Below are 19,860 nucleotides of genomic sequence, written 5' to 3'. Positions count from 1 at the left end.
ACTGATGTTCTCCAGATTTATTTGAACCTGGCATCTTCCATTCACACATAGAAACATATCTTTGATATGGGAAACTAAATATAATACACTAAGGCTATCCATATTAAAACTGACAATTTTTAGACCTGCACCACATGTTAAAGAGATGTATTGAATGATACTCAGTAAATGTGGCTATTGTAAACTTCTTGAGATAAAAAGAGTTTGATAACAGATGAAGACTTATCTCCCCCCCCTTTTTTTTATAATGAAATTGTCAATACAAAAGCTTTGCTCATGAATCTACCAGCAAATGGAAGCTTGAGTCAGACAGGCATCTCTCATTGTTACTGGGAGAAAGGTCTGCGCCCCTTCTTAATTCATTCTGTAGCAGAAACCAATGAATAATCATAATTACTACTTACTCCCAGCATTTTTACCAGCTGGGCTGCCTTCCTGGAACAGAATGAAAGCATATGCAATATATTTGAAAAATGCATATTTAGGCACCAAGTGGTTCCAATGGTATTTCTTCATGTTTGCTTTTCCAAATGAGAAATATCAAAGTTGTTAAGCATAATACAACAACTTGTGGTATTTGACAGGAGTTTTGACCCTGCTAGTCTTAAAGAAGGCATTAGAAGCCTTCTTTTCCCCCTTGGCATTTCAGCCTGGATATTAGCTCTGCCCATCTTGAGAGGTAGTATGATGTGTTTGATAGTTAGAATATATATTTGTTTTTATTTCTATTATTGTTGTTAGCATTTCATATTAGCTGCCTAGAATTGCTTTAGTGAATTAGGCAGCCATATAAATTAAATAAAACAACAATTAATATTTTTTAAAACTTGAATAATTTCAACAAAAAATGTGATTTAGAACAGTATTAGTAGCAGGGATTCTTAAAACCTGTAGTGTCACAAAAAAAAAATCAAATAAGTTTGGCCTTGGCCTATTGAGGTCTTATCACCTCAATATCACAAATTCAGGACTCATCTCTAAATAATAACATCTAACTAAATTGAAACTCTTGAGAAATGGCATGATTTTCAAATGAAAGACTGATGGACAACATCTTGCACATAAAGCTGGATAACATTTCTTGAAAATAAAAGGTTAGAAAAATGTTCCCATTGCTTTTCTCAGAAAACTGAAGACACACACACAAAAAACAGTTTGATACCCACTGGATGTAGATGGTAAAGCATGAGAAGAATGTCTTCCTTATTGAACTCCTCCCTTTTCTAATATCGCTGGCATTGTAAACAATCAAATAATTAAAACAATTCAAAAGATTTTATTAGTTGAAGAGGCATTGGCTGCAGTCCTAAAACTAAGTGGCCACACTTCTGTAGAGAATACCTCCCTGTTGATGCTACTCAGTCATTTTCCTCAGCTTCTACTGAGCTAAACAGGTATATGTATCCATAAAATATTGGGAGAAATTTTCATGCATAATCCACAGTCATTGCACATTACTTCAAAGAAATGAGTACATGTTAAATGTTTCAGTCATATTTTTGTATTTTCAATACAATTGTTGCTAAACTCACATGTTTCAACTCTGGTTATCAGGAAAGCCAGACTGGTGAATTTGGAACAGTCTCTCTCTCTCTCTCTGCTTAATTCACCCTACAGGGCTGTTATTGAGGGGAAAATAAGAGACGAAAAGCCCTTATTATGTATATCACATTTAGTTGTACATAGTAAAAACAGGATATAAATCTAATCTAATATAAATAAATACATACAACTGGATGAGTTGGCTAGATAACACCCTTGGTAATACCTGGGTAAAAATATCAAACAACACAACACTTGAACAAAAACTTGGTACCTTGATGATAAAATGCCAACTCCCATTAAATTCATCTGTATGGCTTTGGTTGAGGATAGTGATATAAATTCTTTTATTGCTTTTGATTGATTGAATAATAAAGTGGGAGGTGGGAACTGGGGAACATAGATGCCCAAGGCTTCTTGAGGTTTGTTCCTGCCATGTTCAACCATAGTTGCTACTTGATCCTAGGAAAATAAATGTACCTCTCTTATTCTCACCTTAGGTCAGATACTCCATACAGATATTGTGTATTTGCATTCTGGTAAAGGAATCCATGAAGCTGAGAAGATCCGGAAACTTTTGTTGGATCACAAGTATGTTCTTCTTAATGTTGCTTTTCAGTAGGTTTTACTGTTGATCAGCAGCATAGATGACAAATTAGGTTGCTCTCGATATTTTAGAATTTTTATAGGAATATTTGGAAGAATATAAATGTGTTAAATGAGGTAATGAGGGCTACTGTTCCTGTCAGGCTGTGCTCATTTCCCAGAGGAAACAAAATGGTAAAAGTTTAGTTAGAGCCTTCTGTATATAGTTCAGGAATGCCACAAATGAAAGAGAGACGGGATTATAGATGAAGGCAAAAGACCTGTTTATATTTCATTTGAACCAGAATAGTGAGTTTGGTCCTTTGTAAAGGAGGTACTACATTTCCTCCCTACATCAAAGCAGAAATGTTTTCAAATTGCTCCATTAATTTGGGGCCTAACCAGGTAGAACACATTTGGTATCTCTGGTTAAGAGAGTAGCAGGTCTCATATTCCACCTCCTTCTCTATAATGTAAATTCCCCATCCCTCCCCATATTAACAAAGCAGCTTCTAGTTGCAGGAGTTCACCTGCAACATGTATTAGGTCTGTGGTCAACTACTAGCTACTTTATCTTTAATGTGAAGTGTCAAGAATAGATGTAAGTGCATTTGGATTTCATTCCCATTGCATGCTCATACATGTATGTCTCATACCTTCCTCACTTGTGTATTACTCAGGGGTGAAACCTAAAATTTGTTACTACCAGTTCTGTGGGCATGGCTTGGTGGTGGGGTAATGTGACTGGGTGGGTGTGGCCAACTTTTTTCTTTTTACTTTTAAAAGCATTTTTTCTACAACCTCTTCAGCCGAAGAGGTTGCAGAAAAAAATGCTTTTAAAAGCCTCTGACGATCCCAGCTGAGCCGCATGATCATCAGAGGCTTTTTTTTTACTTCTAAAAGCATTTTTTCGGCCGAAGAGGTTGTAGAAAAAATGCTTTTCTGATGATCGCGCGGCTCAGCTGGGCATTGAGGGGGGGGGGGGCGCAGGGATTTTTGCTATCGGTTCTCCGAACCACCCGCCGCCATCACAACCAGATCGGGCGATCCAGTCCGAACCGGGAGCATTTCACCCCTGGTATTACTTCTATCAGTACTTTGATGAGAAAAGGAAAAAGTACATAAAACTCCTTTTGGAAGAATGCAAAGTCTCCATATTTTTTAAGGGAAGCAGATTTCCTTTTCCATATTAGATAGGAAAAGGTTCTGTGGGAAGGGAAACAAACATGGAAGATGGAGGATGTGATGGCCTTAGATGACCTTAATTTTAAATGCTATTTCTTTCTCTCCCTCCCTCCCTCCCTCTCCTAAAAGCTGTGTCACTATTGTGATTGGCAATGGAACAGCTTGTAGGGAAACCGAAGCTTACTTTGCTGACTTAATTATGAAGAAATACTTTGCACCTTTGGATGTCACTTACTGGTAAGAAAATACATAAAATTGTATTTCATTATTTTCATTAGAGTCCAGTAGAATTTGTTTTTATAGAAATGTTTTAGGATGATAAATACTTTACATATCATATCACCATCTACTCCACTGGGCTGTTTTCAGATCTAACCCATAATCCCAGGTAAATAAAATACCATTCTTGTACTCATATAACATGCCACAGCTAGACAATTACACCAAAATAAGGCATCCCCTTGATTCACATAACAATGGGTCAGTTTCTATAACATACTGAACACAAACAATTCTGGCAAATGTATGGACACATTCTTTATGTTTAAAGATAAATGTATGTGTAAATAATACCAAATCAGGCTGGTTTTTTTCTTTCTCATGCTTTTTGAAATATCTATTTTATTAAAAGACTTTGAAAAAATGTACATTTCTTGTGACTTTTGAAATGGCCAAATAAAGAGGTTGTTTATACAAAATTCATATTAAGATAAAGTTAAATATAAAGTCTATGTTTGTTTGTTTTTAGGATGTACTGTATTACAGACAGTGTAGGATAGCACAAAGGCTATATTTGGTGATGCTATTTGGTGGATCTCCTTAGATTTTGGGAGAGATTTATTAAAGTAGCCCTACCAACTATTGTCAGCATTTCTCCCTTATTCCAGAGTAAGACATGGCAGAATTTAGTTTCTCTTCGAATCAGAGAGGGAAAAAAAAAGCAGCTATCGCAGGCATTGATGGTGATTATTGTGTTTTCTACAGAGTGTCTAGTGTTGATGATACCCCTACTAGAATGTTTGCTCCCCCCCCCAACTTCCTGATATTATTCTCACCTTGTAGTGCTGGAACCCAAAAAGGAGTAAGACTTGCACAATGGATATTTGGCATGTAAAGGATGTCTCAGCCCATAGAAGGAAAGGGAGTATAGGAAGCATTTCAGAAGGCCCCCTCCCTAACTTTCCAAAGAGCAAAAGAAGAGGAGGGAGAGTTAGTTTGGTGTAAAGGTTAAGGCATCAGGCTAGAAATTGGGAGACTCTGGCTTGTTGTCCTGTTTTAGCATGAAATCAGCTGGGTGACTGTGGACCAGACATTCTGTCTCAGTCCTCGGAAAAAGGCAATGGCGCAAACCACTTCTAAAAAACCTTTCCAAGAAAACTGCAGGGACTTGTCCAGGCAGTTGTCAGGAGTCAGAGTTGACTTGAAGAAAGGAAAGGAGAGGAGAAATATTTTCAGTCTTGCAAGATTCTGTTAATGTAAGCCGGGGTGAAATGTTACTAGTTCTCCTGAACCAATAGTAAGAAATGCTACTGGTTTGGGCGAATCGATATTTCCGACGATCAGCTGGGCGACGATCAGCTGTGACGCATGATTTATATTAGCTAGAATCGTTGGATTTCCTGCTTTCTAGCTAATCTAAATCGCATGGCACAGTGGATTTCCCTTCCCTCGCTGTTCTACTTACCTTTGCAGACTCAGAAGGCTTCAAAATATTCCTTTTTTAGTGTTGCGCGGGTGCGCCTCAGGTGCTCATGCGCGCGCAAAGCACATACTCTGTAGCAGTCTCACAGAATCGGTAGTAGACTTCAGAGGATTTCACCGCTGATGTAAGTTTATAATAAAGATAAGAGTTAGTATTCATTGTTGTGTTTCTTGCCTGTACTTTCTCGAAGGGCAAGAGATAACGCCGATGCTAGCAGAGGAAAAGTGACGTACAAACTTTCTTGCTTTCATTTCTTTCATTTGTTTGATATAAGCTAAATTCTTAGTTTATGAATCTGGTTTTCATAATTGTTAATAGTTTTAAGGTTCTGAGCTTAATAATAAAGTATGTGTCACTAAAAAATAGATGTAAAGCTTTTGACACTATGGTTAAGAAAAAGACTAGGGGGAAGCAGGCAAGGTTACTGTAAAGATCAAATGCAATTTTTTAAAAAATAGAAAGTTGAATGTTTATGATGGCACTCTGTGCTTTCAAGATACCTTAAATTATTAATCCCATAATCCTTGTTGTGTATACTGAAATTTGTGGCGGCATTAGTCACAAACATCTACCTCCCCTTTGCATATATGTTCTGAATTAGCTCCCATTGATCTCAGTGGACATTCTTAGATAGATGAGTCTAGATTTACAGTCTAAAATAAATAATTATGTATAAATATTTATTTTAAATAACAATGAATCATATGTACCATGATTTGTAAATCCCTTAAAAGATATTAAGTTTCTTCCTACATACACTCAATGGTTTCTTCTCTCTTTTTTTAGTATTTTATTTCTACATTTTTCTTTAACATATGAGTGCTTAATAAGTGTGGTTTCTATGGTGCATTTTTAAAATATTTTTCTTGGCTTGTAAGTGATTAAAACAATGTTGAAGTGCATTTATTTGTTTATTTATTCCATTTGTATGTTCTATGATTCTGGACATCTTTCAACAACAAATAACGTAAAAACAGCAGAGTACAAAAAATAATTCAAGTAATAATAATAATAATAATAATAATTTTATTTCTATACCGCCCTTCTCCCGAAGGACTCAGGGCGGTGTACAGCCAATTTAAAAATACAAGACAACAATGATTAAAAATTAAAATAATTAAATAGATTTGGCCCGGTTTAAAACCCCGAAAATTTAAAATACCCCAATTTAAAAGTACAAAAATAACTACAAAAAATTCACAAAACAAATATATAAAAATTACTAAACAGGGGAGTCCCGTCTCTGTTTGCTTATAGGCTTATGTGCCAGACCCTGAGTGACTTATATATCCTATTTACACTTATAAAAATTAAATTATGTAAGGTTAAAAATTGCAGAACTTAAAACAGAATATTTATATATTTATTTAGAAGAGGACTCTTCTACTCTGGACATCATACAAACTTAAATACTAAAACAAGAAAAGAATAGTATACAAACAGATGAACAGTCTAGATAGCTGTTAAATCCTATGGGAGCGTGGTGCCCATCAAAGCCTAAGGCCTAGGGAAAGACCTTGTAGCTGGTTTTCCTGCCATCTTTTCTAATTTGAGATTATTTTTGTTGTGCTGTTAATTTTAAAATTTTGATCAAACCTCCTTTTCCTCCCAACCCCCCACTTCTCTAGAAATGGGCAGCTATTGATCATGTTGCCAAAGTTAAGCAAACTGTACCTGAGATCTAATTTCCAATAAACTGTATTCAATTGCTGAAGCAACACGAATATCAATAATAAATGCTTTGGGCTTTCCTAATGGGGTTGTTTCTTGGCATTCATGCGTGGCTTTTCATTTGAGAACATTTTGGTTTAATATTCTAATTCTTCGACATTTCATAGTTTCCTGTGTAAACCTTTATGCACCCATTTTGACTCTAATGCGTGCTATGTTGCTGAAGATCTGCCTTATTCTCTCTGGATTTTTTAAGAAATGCCACTTTCGAGTCCTCTTGCTTCCTCTATAATATATCTAGTATTTCACCTCGCCTAATTACCTTTACTTTTCTGCTTCACAGCACTCTCTCCGTTTGAAGGGCAACTTAACATTTAGGTTCACATTATGATAATTATATTTCAAGACCATGGTGGGAGGGATTAAGAGGTCTTTGCTCTGGTTGCAGATAAAAAGGGTTCAGATCCACTTGTAAAACTAGATTGGTTAACAGCCCATAGTTTTCATTATGTTTGCTACTCATGCGGCATTAATTCTTAATTCATCAGGTACCCAGGGTGCTGTAACTCTAGAGGTGACCTTGGGACTTGATTTACGTCCGCTCAGTTTTCTTTGTTAATGTACCATGAAAGAAATACATGAAAGATAGCCAACTTCAAAGCTCCTTTTAAAGTAAAATGGCTGATACAAATCCCCTGGCGTTTAATGATGTCTGTCAAATATTTCAGCTGTCTTATATTCTTTTACAAGCTTTTGCTTGCTACAACTAAATCAGTTTGTTTCATGTTTGGTTGGAAGTATAAAAGGATCGAAGGGTAGAGGGGTTTTTTTTGACATTTTCAAAATTATGAGGAAAATTTATTAAGAGTCTCTTTATCGTTGCCTAGAAATGAACTCCACTGAATTTAATGGGACTTACTTGCAAGTAAGTGTGTATGAGATTGCAGCCTAAGATTTACTTCACAGTAAATATCCGGTAGGTGTTGCAGTCAACATTATTTGTCCTTTTGTGGGAAGCCATGTTAAAATTAGATGTACAAAAATGGGCAATTAAATAAATGTATTAGTAAGATTTTTTTAACTGGAAATAGATTATTATAAATCAGTGGTCCCCAAGGACCACTGGCACCAGGGTCCGGTTTCATGGCGGACAATTTTTCCACAGATCAGGGGGAATGGTTTTGGTTTCGCTTGCTAACCTGCCGCTCAATTCCAGCTGTGCAGCCCAGTTCCTGGTACCTGACTGTGGCCTGGGGGTCGGAGCCCCTGTTATAAATGTCAGCATATTTTAAATACAGATTTTGCTTACCGGTATTTAGGACATTTTGGAATATTTTTCAACCTTGCATGATAAGGTGCATCCCCACCTTATCTCTGTTCAGAGTTAGAGCTATTAAAAAGAACATTCACCATTCTTTTCCTTTCAGCCTAGTTATTTAAAAGTATATATGAAAAAAGCAACCGCAACAAAACCTTTGCATATATAGAAATAAAGAAATAAAATCAAATTAAAAGTGGCACAAGATTAAAAAACAACAACGCTGGGCTTCAGTCCTGCTAACAGCTGTATGTTTTGAGTTCCTTGGGTCCCAGAACTGATTCACAACTACTTGATATTCAGGTGGTAGCTATGGCCAAGGGGTCCTTTGTACAATTCAGTATGCCAGTTGTGCCCATTTCATTGTGCAGGAATTTGTATGCCTGCTCATAGTCATTCCCACTTTAGTCACCTCCCAATTAGATTACTGTAGTATGTCTATATGGTGGCTGCCCTTAAAGACCATCCAGAAGCTACAGTTGTTCCAGAATGCAGCAGCACACGTTGCTATGGCCACTTCTTGCTATGTCTCTGTGATACCACCATTCTGCAAGGTGCACTAGATCTTAATTGGCTTCTGGATAGGTGTGGGTTACCTCCTTTAAAACCCTACATACAATCAGTTACTTGAAGACCACCTCTTCAGAGGACCTATACACTGTGATAAAGAAGGCAACTTCCATTATTGAAACAATGCACTCTTGTAACCAGGAGGGGCAGACCCTAATTTATGGAATTACCTTCATCCTAATATATGTTGGCCTCAACCCTTTTCTCTTTAGAAAGCCTATTGATAACCTTGCTGTCTTGGGGTCAGTGTGGTGAGCCATGGAGATGATCTTAGACCAGAAAGTTGTTAGCTTAGCAACAGATATTGAAATAGGCTTTAAGCTGAGGAAAATATAAGAAGCTCAAGATTGATGCCTCCCTGACTAGTGGGGGTATAAGTGGGAGGGAAGAAAAACACAGATTTTCAAGATTCTGTCACTATAACCTATCTCAAGAAAGCATAGTCTTTCTTGTGTAGCTTGCAGAATGCTGGTGTCATATAGACATAGGAGGAAGTGTCCATAGCAACCTGTACTACTGCATTCTGGAACAACTGTAGCTAGTCTTCTGGTGAAGTCAGTTTCCTGATTACGTCAATGTTGTAGGGCTGACTGTGATATGTTGGAGCCCTGATTGGATGATGATGTTATTTATGTTTGGATTGCCACTGTATTATTTTATTGCTTAACTATTTTTATAAGTTCATATATTATGGTTTTGTGTTTTTTTATTAGGTTTTTTTTTGTAAACTGCTTGAAATCACTTTTGTGGAGTTGGGCAATCAAAAATGTTTTAAATAGTTGACCTACTACAAAGAACTTTCTATTAAATGGGTACCATCAGTGAAAAGTCAGTTACATACCTTAGTTTATTAAATGTTTTACATTAGTAAGACAAAAAATAGATGAGGAAGGATGTGGGGACTGTATTTTACTTGAGTGTCGAATTTGAGACTAAGGGCCCAAGTCTCTATGATAATGATAATGATTGCAATATCAATATCATAAGAGCCGCAGTGGCACAGTGGTTAGAATGCAGTACTGCAGGCTACTTCTGCTGCCTGCCGGCTGCCTGCAATTTGACAGTTCGAATCTCACTAGCCTCAAGATTGACTCAGCCTTCACTCTTTCTGAGATTGGTAAAATGAGGACTCAGATTGTTGAGCCCAGTGAGAATTGAACTCCTGGCAGTGAGCAGTGATTTAACCTGCAATACTGCATTCTAACTAATCTGCCACCACACAGTGATGCTGATTGATTGTGGCCATATTATACAATTGAGCAAGACTAGGATTTTCTGTTCTACCATGTTTTTTGGAGTGGAGGGGGCAGGGGTGAAATGCTCCCAGTTTGGACCGGCTCAGGCGAGTAGGTAGCGATGGCGGCGGGCAGTTTGGAGAACCGGTAGCAAAACTCCCTGCCTCCGTCCCCCATGCCCAGTTGAGCCGCACGATCATCAGAGCCTTTTTTTTCTTTTAAATGGCTCTGACCAGCCAAGCTCTGATGATCCCAGATGAGTTGCCTGCTAATCAGGCAACTCAGCTTGGATCGCCAGAGCCATGTAAAAGAAAAAAACTTTTTTCCTTTTAAATGGCTCTGACGATCCCTCCCCCTCCCCCCCCTCAGCTTGCTTACCTTAGCTGCTGGTCGCAATGCCTTGCTGTAATCCCTGCAATCAATTGCATCAGCAAGCAACTGAATCTCCCTGCCTGCAATCAAGCAGGCAGGGAGTTGTGGACTTCAACTCCCAGAATTCCTCAGCCAGCAAAGCAAAGCTGGCTGAGGAATTCTGGGAGTTGAAGTCTACAAGTCTTAAAGTTGCCAAGGTTGGAGACCCCTGTTCTATTGGGTAAGTTTTTTTCCCCTTTGGGAGCTTTAAAAAAATAGTTAATTGGGGTTTTTTTTAGTTGTTCTTTTTTTAGACCTAGCCATTTAAAGTTTAGGAAGTTTTAAATTTAGCTGGTTTTATATAAAAATAAAAATAAAATAAAATAATATTTGTGCAGCTTTCTGAGATTTAGTGTGTTTCTGTAGTGTTTCAGTAACTACAACTGTGAAAGTTGGTTTTTTGGGCTTTTTGTGGCTGTGTGAGGTTCCTGCTTGTTGCAGGGGCCATTTTGGGTCTAGCACAGCTGCTTTTACATTGTGGGTGAGCAAGTTGTGTTGTGTTATGTTGTGTGTGTGTAAAGTGTGAAAGTTGTTTTTGGGGGGGGCTTTTTGTGGCTGTGTGAGGTTCCTGCTTGTTGCAGGGGCCATTTTGGGTCTAGCACAGCTGCTTTTACATTGTGGGTGAACCAGTTGTGTTGTGTTGTGTTTTGTAGGTTAAAAAAGGGCAAAGAAGTGACATTTGGCCACGCCCACCTTACCAACAAGCCACACCCTCCCAGTCACCTTACCATCAAGCCACGCCCACTAATTAAGCCACACCCACAGAACCGGTAGCAAAAAAATTTAGATTTCACCCCTGGGAGGGGGGGATGATGTTCATCAATAGATTTCTGATGAAATGGTAAAAATGCATTAATACCATGTACCTGGACCATCATTGATTTCTACATATGGTGGAAGTTCTTTGGGCATGCTTTGAGCTGCTTGATTAATATCAAATTTATTTTGGCTGACATCAGAAGCAATCAGAGCTTTGCAAATTGAGTTTTTTTAATTTTTACTTGTTACATGTACAAATAAACATTTTATGTGCGATCCAGATTTTCAAAAAGCATCGTCTTGAAATGTATACTATTGAAGTAGAAATTCTGTGTGTGACATGATGCAGAGAACTTAATGTGCTATTCTTAAAAGATTTCACATACCAGGCTATTTGAAAGTCTATGGAGATTTGCCGTCATCCAGTTCATGGTTGTCCCAAAGGTACTTTTTCAAAAGACAATTGGACTTTCTGGTTTTTCTTTGAAGATGTTTCGCTTTTCATCCAAGAAGCTTCTTCAACTCTGGCTCTCCCACCATCCAATCAGAGCTGAAGAAGCTTCTTGGATGAGAAGCAAAATGTCTTCAAAGAAAAAACAGAAAGTCCAGCTGCCTCTTGAAAAAAGCACCTTTAGGCTATTTGAAAGTGTGTATGTACTGTAAGAAATATAGAGGCTTTTTACTTATTTCACAATGTAGTTAAGTAGCTCATATATAGGAATTGAGTAGTGCCCTTTAGCAGTTGCTTTTTGGCTGGTAGCTGCTTCACTGCAAGATTTATTATTTTTTAAAAAATGCTGCTATACCAAAATTATTTTTATAATGTGTAAATCAAATATGAGGTCAACTTCCCACAACCTGGCACTCTCCACTTATATTGCTATAACAAATTTCCCAGAATTAGATATGCTGGTTAAGTATCTGAAAACCCTTGGTAAATATCAGGGTGATAGAAGGTTGCATACAGCTATAGACATAATAGAGATTGCTTTGGGATGAGGGTGGGGATAAAATCTAAATCTAAAGTGTCTTTGGCTCTTCCTCCAGGTCATAATAGAGTTGGATAGTCTTATAAATTTATTAAATAATACTTTGGTTTGCATCAGTCTGTGCCTTATATTTCAATCTGTTTTTGGAATTTTCTCTTTTTGCATCAAAAAGGACATATATGTTTTAAGTAAATGTGACATGGGAATTTTTTAAATTACTATTTCCATGTAGTTGTTTTAAAAATCTGAAGAAATAACCAATTACAGCTTGCCTCAGCTTTAAAAGATTCACAAAAGTGATCCTCCGTGATGCCTGATCACCATTATAAATTTCTTACAGTTCTCCAAGTAATGCCATGATGTAGGCCAATTTAGCCATGTGGGAAAATGGGGGGTGGATAAGTATCACCCTCAGTAATGTGCCTGTTTGGAGTTCATGGTCCCTGGCTGATGTTGTGTTGTGTTGTGTTGTGTTGTGTTGTGTTGTGTTGTGTTGTGTTGTGTTGTGTTGTGATGTGATGTGATGTGATGTGATGTGATGTTATGTTATGTTATGTTATGTTATGTTATGTTATGTTATGTTATGTTATGTTATGTTATGTTATGTTATGTTGGACTATGCTGGGTATTAATATTTTTCTTCCAATCCAGTTCTCTAGTCTAAATCTCTTGTAGTGTTGCTGTTTTCTATAAGTGAAACAATAGGGAAAAGATACTTAAATTTGAGAGGGCATAGGGAGAAATCAAATGACCTACCTAAAATCAATTCTGCTTGACTGCAAGACAGTAAATTAAAAAAATAAATAAACAGAAATGTGGGGATCCTAATTATGGATTTCACATGTCACGTTTTGGTGGGGGTGGAGTGGCTGATTAAGCTCAATATGGCATTGTTCTATTCCCAGGCATATCTGCTTATGCCTCGTGTATGTCATTTCCTAAACTGTCTTAAAAGAATGTCTGAAGATCTACCCGATTACTGTAAATGTATGATGTCATTGAAACACCCTGGGCTAATTTAACATTGCTTTAATATGAATATCCCAAAGCAAGGTTATATCTCTGCTATTGTGTCTTAGAAATCAGGGCAGTAAGAATTCTCAGATTACCTGATATTTGGGGCCAGTTTGGATTCAAATCTGGATCTATCATGACAGATGCTGAGCATATGTAACTGGGAAAAATATTTGGTATTGTGACAATGATACAACAATGAGCAATAGCAGAGAAGACAAGAAAAGATGCTGCATATTTTCAGAGCTTTTCATAAGATCCATGTATCTAAAATTAGGGTGATGGGGAGGTGGTGACAATAGGTTGTCTATCAGGTTGATGAGAAGTGCTTCAAGTTCTGCTTTAAGCAAGTATTTTATAAATATGTGCTTAGAAGTTGGCTGTCCATCAGTTAGCTGTCTATTGATGTAAGCTTCAGTGTTATTTTCTTTTTCTTCAGCTTTACAGTGATATATTCTAGCTGAAGATGCAATTTGAATTTTGAGCCTGGTATTCAATTGCTGTTCTGCTGACTGTTAAATATATTGACTGAATATGCTCAGTCCCATTACTGCCTATAACTAAACAGCAATATTTTTATGAGACAGATTTTTTTAAAAAAGAAAATCAGTGGTATACACATGCTGTAAGCAATAAAAGAGCTATTATATTGTCTTTCTAGTATTCAGTAAGCAAAAGAATGTGAAATGCAAAATGCATACTGCATATCTCAGAAGAATTTAAGCACTACAATATAGAAATTAATGAAGCATACAAGAATTAAACACACACACACACACACACACACAGAGAGAGAGAGAGAGAGAGAGAGAGATATGCATGGGAGCATCTATGCAGCACCTGTTTTCAAATTATTAAAACAATGGTGTTTTTTCCAGGCTGGTGTGGTTCTTTAGGAAATTGTCCCTATGTGTATAGGCAGAGCCACTTACTTAGCTTTGCTGATAAAAATGTGCAAGTGGAGATAGCCAGGAGCAACTTTCAAACTTTTTGCGTGAGCCTGAAAAAAAGACACTTCTTCACATTACAGATTTCCTCTTTCAAAGGATTCGCATAGCCCTACTAAATATCACATTTTAAAGTTATAACACCAGAACTTTATTTCGCAGATTCTTTTGGAAGAAGCATTGCCAGAACCAGCTTTGTTATGATAACAGCATCTGGCCCCAACTGATTTAACAGATCCTGAGATTTGCTCTTTTCAGATATGTATTTGTACAGCAACCAGTGTGCCATTCTGACACGGCCACATACTGCTGGTGGTTTTTCTGCCTCTGAGCACCACATGTGAAGCTAATGCTCTGTGACACCTGCCATTTGCACCCCTTTCTTACAAGATGAAGACAGATATCTGACCGTTCTTCTCTTTACAAATACATGCTGAGGGCATGGTTCATAGATGAATGGATAAAGGATTCCAGTGTCACAGTTGCACAGTTTGTTTTTATGTGGTAGAGCTGGAGAACTTAAGGGAGAGGTTTAGTTTGATAATAGTACTAAAATTGTTCTGCTGTTTCCACTTATTTGTCTGAGAATAAATAATTAACAGTGTGAAAACTGTTGTTTTATTACACTGTTTCTTAAAAGAAGAATGGAGTCAATGAAATCCTGTAATGTTTTTGTAATAGTCATGTTACAACTTAATAAGCTAACTTCATAAGAATATTATGAATGAGCTTTTTATTAGACCTTGCAGTTCCTTTCCTCTTTTCTTCAAAGAGAGGCCAAAAATAAAACCAAATAGCTTCTATCATGGTTTGAAATTAAAATATCATGGCTGACCTATTTTTGAGGAAGAGAAAAATTATGGTTAACTAAAAGCTTCAATTTCATTTTTAATAATGACCCATATGAAAAGAGTAGCTGTAAATTTGGAGACTTGGAGAAATGGATTCATATCTCAGTTTGTTAAGGCACAATATTATTTTCTGAGCTGAAAATTATATATCATTGTATAAGGTGCCCATTGTGCTTTCTCTCACGCCTGGAAGAGATGAGAAACTGATTTCACTCTGGCTACAGTCTCGCATGAATATCCCATGTGGAGCATGGCTGTTACTGGTTAACAATCAGTGAACTATTAAAACAAAAACATACAATGTCAGCATCACTCATTCTGTAAATTTATGCTTTGTACATAACAAGAATTTGAAAACTGCTTGACAGTTGCTATGGCTTCTTTAACACTTAAAAGCAACAGATCAATTATGCAGGGCATATTTTAGACCTGCAGAGCAAGCTTGCTATTCCTCTTGGTGCAATGAAGAGAGATAATGCAAATCCTTGTGAAGGACTGCAGCTTGTTTATTGTTTCTTTAAGCCAATGATGGTTCAAATATTTAAATTTTGTTTTTGTTTTTGTTATTTGTTTTGGGTTTTTTAATATTGTTAATTGCTTTGCTTTCTGTTTCTTTTCAAAAAACCAGTTTATCTGAATATACTATTTTATTTGCTTAATGTTATATTGGAAGATGTTTTGCTTATGATACATTATAGAATCATAGAATCATTAGGGATAGAAGGTACCTTGGAGGTCTTCTAGCACTGCCCTGAGCAGGAATTAGACCATCCTAGACAAATGTCTATAAAACCTTTGTTTGAAAACTTTGGTGATTAAGCATCCACTATTCCAGGAGGCAAGTATTTTGCTGCTAAACAGTTTATTATGATCAATTACTACCTAGTTTAAATTAACTACTTATTTAGCTTCAGATCTTTCTTTGAAAAGCTTCCAGACATTGGTTCTTGCCCTAGGCTGAGGCATTATAGAGAATGAATCCATATCTTCTCTGTGAGAAGCACTAGAAGATTGCGATCATATCTGTCCTTAGACTTCTCTTTTTTTAGGCTAAACATATCCAGTTCCTTTAACTATTTTTCATAAGATTTTACCTCCAAACTATTTACCATGTCTTTGCTCTTCTTTTTCCTGTTCCTTGGCATTCTTCTTATGTTGTGGCAACCAAAAGTACACACAGTATTCCGGGTATAATCTGACCAATGCAGTATAGAGCAGAACTGTAATTTCCTACAATCTGAAACTTATATTTCAATTGATTTAGCTCAACATTGCATTTGCTCTGTTGGCAGCTGCAGTGTACTGCTGGCTCGTGTTTAATACTATGTGGTATACTAGATACTAGATCTTTCTCACAAATCCAACTAAACCAGGTGCTTATTTTGTACGTGTACACCTGATTTTTCCTACCTAAGTGCAGGAATCTACATTACTTGTTACTAAACTGCATTTTCTTGGATAAAGTCCATTGTACAAGCCTATCAAGAGCTGTTGCAACCCAGGTCCTGTCTTTGGAGGTTTTAACAATCACCACACACACCCAACTTACTTTCATCTGCAAATTTATTGAGCATCCCTTCTGTCCCCTCATACAAGTCATGTTTAAACATGTTGAAAGTTCTGGACCCAGGACAGAATTTTCAGGTACCCCACTTCATATCTCTGTGTAGACATACATCCATTAAGTCCCATGCATTATTCATGGATTTTTTTGATAAGAACTTGAATATATCTTTTTGCCTAAACTGAACAGTATCTAATACATTATTATTCCTTGTAGGACCAAAAATAATAAGTAAGGGTATTTGAAAAAAATCATTCTGTAGTGTCTGAGCTACAGCCTAAAAAGCATGGTTGGAAAGTCAATTTGTGTGGTTCTTTTTTGATAATACAATGCTTTTTTATCCCCACTCTGACCATTTAGTGTGATTTGGAAGTTGGATTGTAGTTAGCAAACTTAGTGTTTAATAATGCGGGGTGCTCGCTTTGGCAGCACATATACTAATAATGTGGGGAGCAATATATTCTCATAACTAAGCAGGACCAAGACAAAGAAGAGTAAAAAAATATTTTGATGTTGGTTTAATTAAATTTTAAACAATGAAAATAGATATGTATAAAGTTTAAGTCAATTAAATATTGTGATGATTTGTGACATTATTATTTTTGCAAAGTCTTTTGTTTGTTTTTAAACTAGCCTTCTATAGAAAGGTGAAAATATCATTTTGGAACCTACCACTACATGGGTGGTAGTATACTTTGTTTCTGTATATGGTACATATATCTGTTAAATGCAGAAAAACTGCATTTATATATAATAAGTGACACAGAGAACATGAACAAGAAAAAAACAGCAGATTTATTAAAAAAATATATATAAAGCTATATATATATATATATATATATATATATGTATGTATGTGTATATATATATATATATATATATATATATATATATATATATATATATATTTCAATCTTTTGCAAAAGGGTTCTCCTATGAAAGAGAGGACCCTGACCATTTCAATTACACGGTTTAAATACAGTTTTTAGGATACAGACGCCCGATACAAACGGATACAAACGGTCCACCAGAGAATTGGTTTCAGGTCTTATATAATATATTTGGCACATGTTCCGCCCTGGAAATTCCCCTCCAACAATACCCTTCGAAAATACCCTACACAGATGTTTCCATGCTAAATGGTATCGTCATTTGTGGACTTTCCCTTCTGGAATGGGCAGGTCCCAAACAGGCCCATTTCGGAATTTTACCAGAACATCCATTTCCTCAAAAATATGCATCATATATCCTGCACAACAAGCATCACAGGAACGACAGAGTTTCCTTTCTCATGTCCTCACTACCAAGTTATATAATCAGGTTATATCAGGTAAAACATGGCGTTTAAAATGGCGTTACTCAGGTTATGCTTTTTACAGGAATAATTCATTTTTCTCTCAATCCCCCCTTTTCCTGTTTATCAGTTTTATTATTCCTGTAAATTGCGGATGTTTTGCAATATTATAGAAACTTCCCGTTAGCAAATCCCAAATTCCTTTAAAAGCAGTGTTTTCAGTTATATGTTTTACATATGTAATATGTAGGGATATTATGCACTTTTTGCAGTTTAGACTTGAGAAATTGTAATTTATCGGATATATCAACACAAACTTGGAATTCATCATATCCATGTCTCATTCTTAATAACATAGCCATCTGATTTTGTAACAGAACTTCTCTGATTTCTCCCATTTCATCAGCCAGTGCAGCAATATCAAATGATGTTTCATTTATACTCTTTGCTACAGCACAGGCTAGATGTCCATTCCCAAAAGCCCTGCTTATACTTTCTTAAATATCACTACCGCATCATTACATTCAGCATCAAATGCTCCATGTAATGTAGCTCTCTTACCCCTATAGACTCCTCTATATGCTCCAGTCCCCATATGGTCACGATACTATTGGTGTTATATGTCATTTAATAGGTTCTTACAGAGGCATAAATAATTAGATGTAGTTCCTTCTCAGGACTATGTGCTTCCACATGTTCATATCCATGCACATGTGACTCATCAATTGTTTCCAATGTACCATCATGTGTAGCTACTTTTGTAGCAACCTTATTAGGGACACGGTTACTATGATAACAACTCTCCAGGAACAGGCATTCCCACAAAACATGTTTTCAATATATCAGAGACAATAGTCTCTTCTCTTATACAAAAGGATGAACTGTTTAGGGCTACCTTCATTAAATCCAGAAATAAATTGCCATCCTTCTTCTTCGACTCTCCAATACTTCTAGTACATCTTATTGGTGCCTTAAGATAGCCAACAGTGCATCACCCCATATAAAAGATAATTGGGTCAATGCAATATTACCACATAAAAACATCAGTTTGGAGGGAGCTTCAATTCCAGATATGGGAAATGTAACCCCTCTTTCGTAATCCTAAACTTCTATAAGAAGGGGTATAATTACCATATCATTCAGTGTATTGATTATTTAAGAATTCCATTTTGTTTGAGAGATCCTTGTACTGGGAAACTATTTCATATGTATGGTTGCACCTGGGGTATTTCCCCAACAGTACACCATCATCAAGAGATGATCTAATACAAATCCCAGCTTCATCTGTAGTTTCTATCAGGGTTAGTGGTGTCTGTATCAGGGAATATTGGTGCTCAAGTTCGGTATGGAAACATAGCTGCTACCATATTATCTATTATGTCATGACCCACCATAACATTAATCTAGCCATTGTTCAAATGTTAAAATCAAACAGTGATAACAGTATTGATATAAATTCATGACATAACAGTTTTCAACTCCTTTTGATTTAAAATATAATCGAAGAACTACTATAGATTGGCCATCACCCCATCTTTCTATTATTTGATAAAGGCTAAGATCTACATAGTTGGATTTTTCTCCATTGCCTCCTCTGAAGCAGTTAATTTTTTTGTGGAAATAAAAAGGAATCAAATGTTATTTGTGATTCTTAGATACAGCAAAGACATAAGATAAGATATTTGTTTCCATCACTGGGTACAAATGTTGTTGAGACGTTATGTGCATTTTATTATTTACAGTAAGTATGCAAGCTGAATTTAAGCTACATATATATATACTTATAGAATTTTTCAGTTTTTTTTTTCCAAATTCATAAATGTATTGCTTTAGGTGGCTTACTTAGACTGAGAATCCTGATGTTAACTGCAATTTAGATCAACCTCAATCATCATGACTGATGAGCAGAGATAATAAGAATTATAGATTAAAACTTTTGGCAGGCTAAACGTGATAAAGCTTGCTTTGGAGATTTGTTGGTGCATTGCTTCTATGATGGTACCTAAGGATGTATTTGCCTTAAATCTTTTGTTCCTCCGTGGTAAACTGATCCCTACGTCAACTTTGAACAATTATCCTTCCTTGGTCTCCGCGAAGTAAAACGAGTTTATTTCAAACTTAGTGTCAAATATTTATTTTTTTCTCCCATGATGAAAATAAATGCATATTTTTATGTAGTTGGGCTTCTTTCAAGGAATGAAATGGGGCTGTTATCGTTGTGGG

At 36.4% G+C, this 19,860-nt stretch overlaps 1 protein-coding gene across 1 annotated transcript in view; it reads left to right on the top strand.

Moving 5' to 3' along the window:
- SRBD1 (S1 RNA binding domain 1) overlaps positions 1–19,860 on the top strand; it is a 151,243-nt gene that overhangs the window by 25,568 nt on the left and 105,815 nt on the right. Inside the window, exons 13-14 of the mRNA XM_034427656.3 lie at positions 2,043–2,133; positions 3,442–3,549. Of these exons, the coding sequence (XP_034283547.2) occupies positions 2,043–2,133; positions 3,442–3,549 (199 nt within the window). The remainder of the gene's footprint in view (positions 1–2,042; positions 2,134–3,441; positions 3,550–19,860) is intronic.

The sequence above is a fragment of the Pantherophis guttatus genome, chromosome 1, assembly GCF_059756535.1.
Source record: "Pantherophis guttatus breed Tessera chromosome 1, ASM5975653v1, whole genome shotgun sequence".
Lineage (NCBI taxonomy): Eukaryota > Metazoa > Chordata > Lepidosauria > Squamata > Colubridae > Pantherophis > Pantherophis guttatus.
The sequence above is the reverse complement of the archived record's forward strand: the minus strand, read 5'-3'. Positions and strand labels throughout refer to the sequence as shown.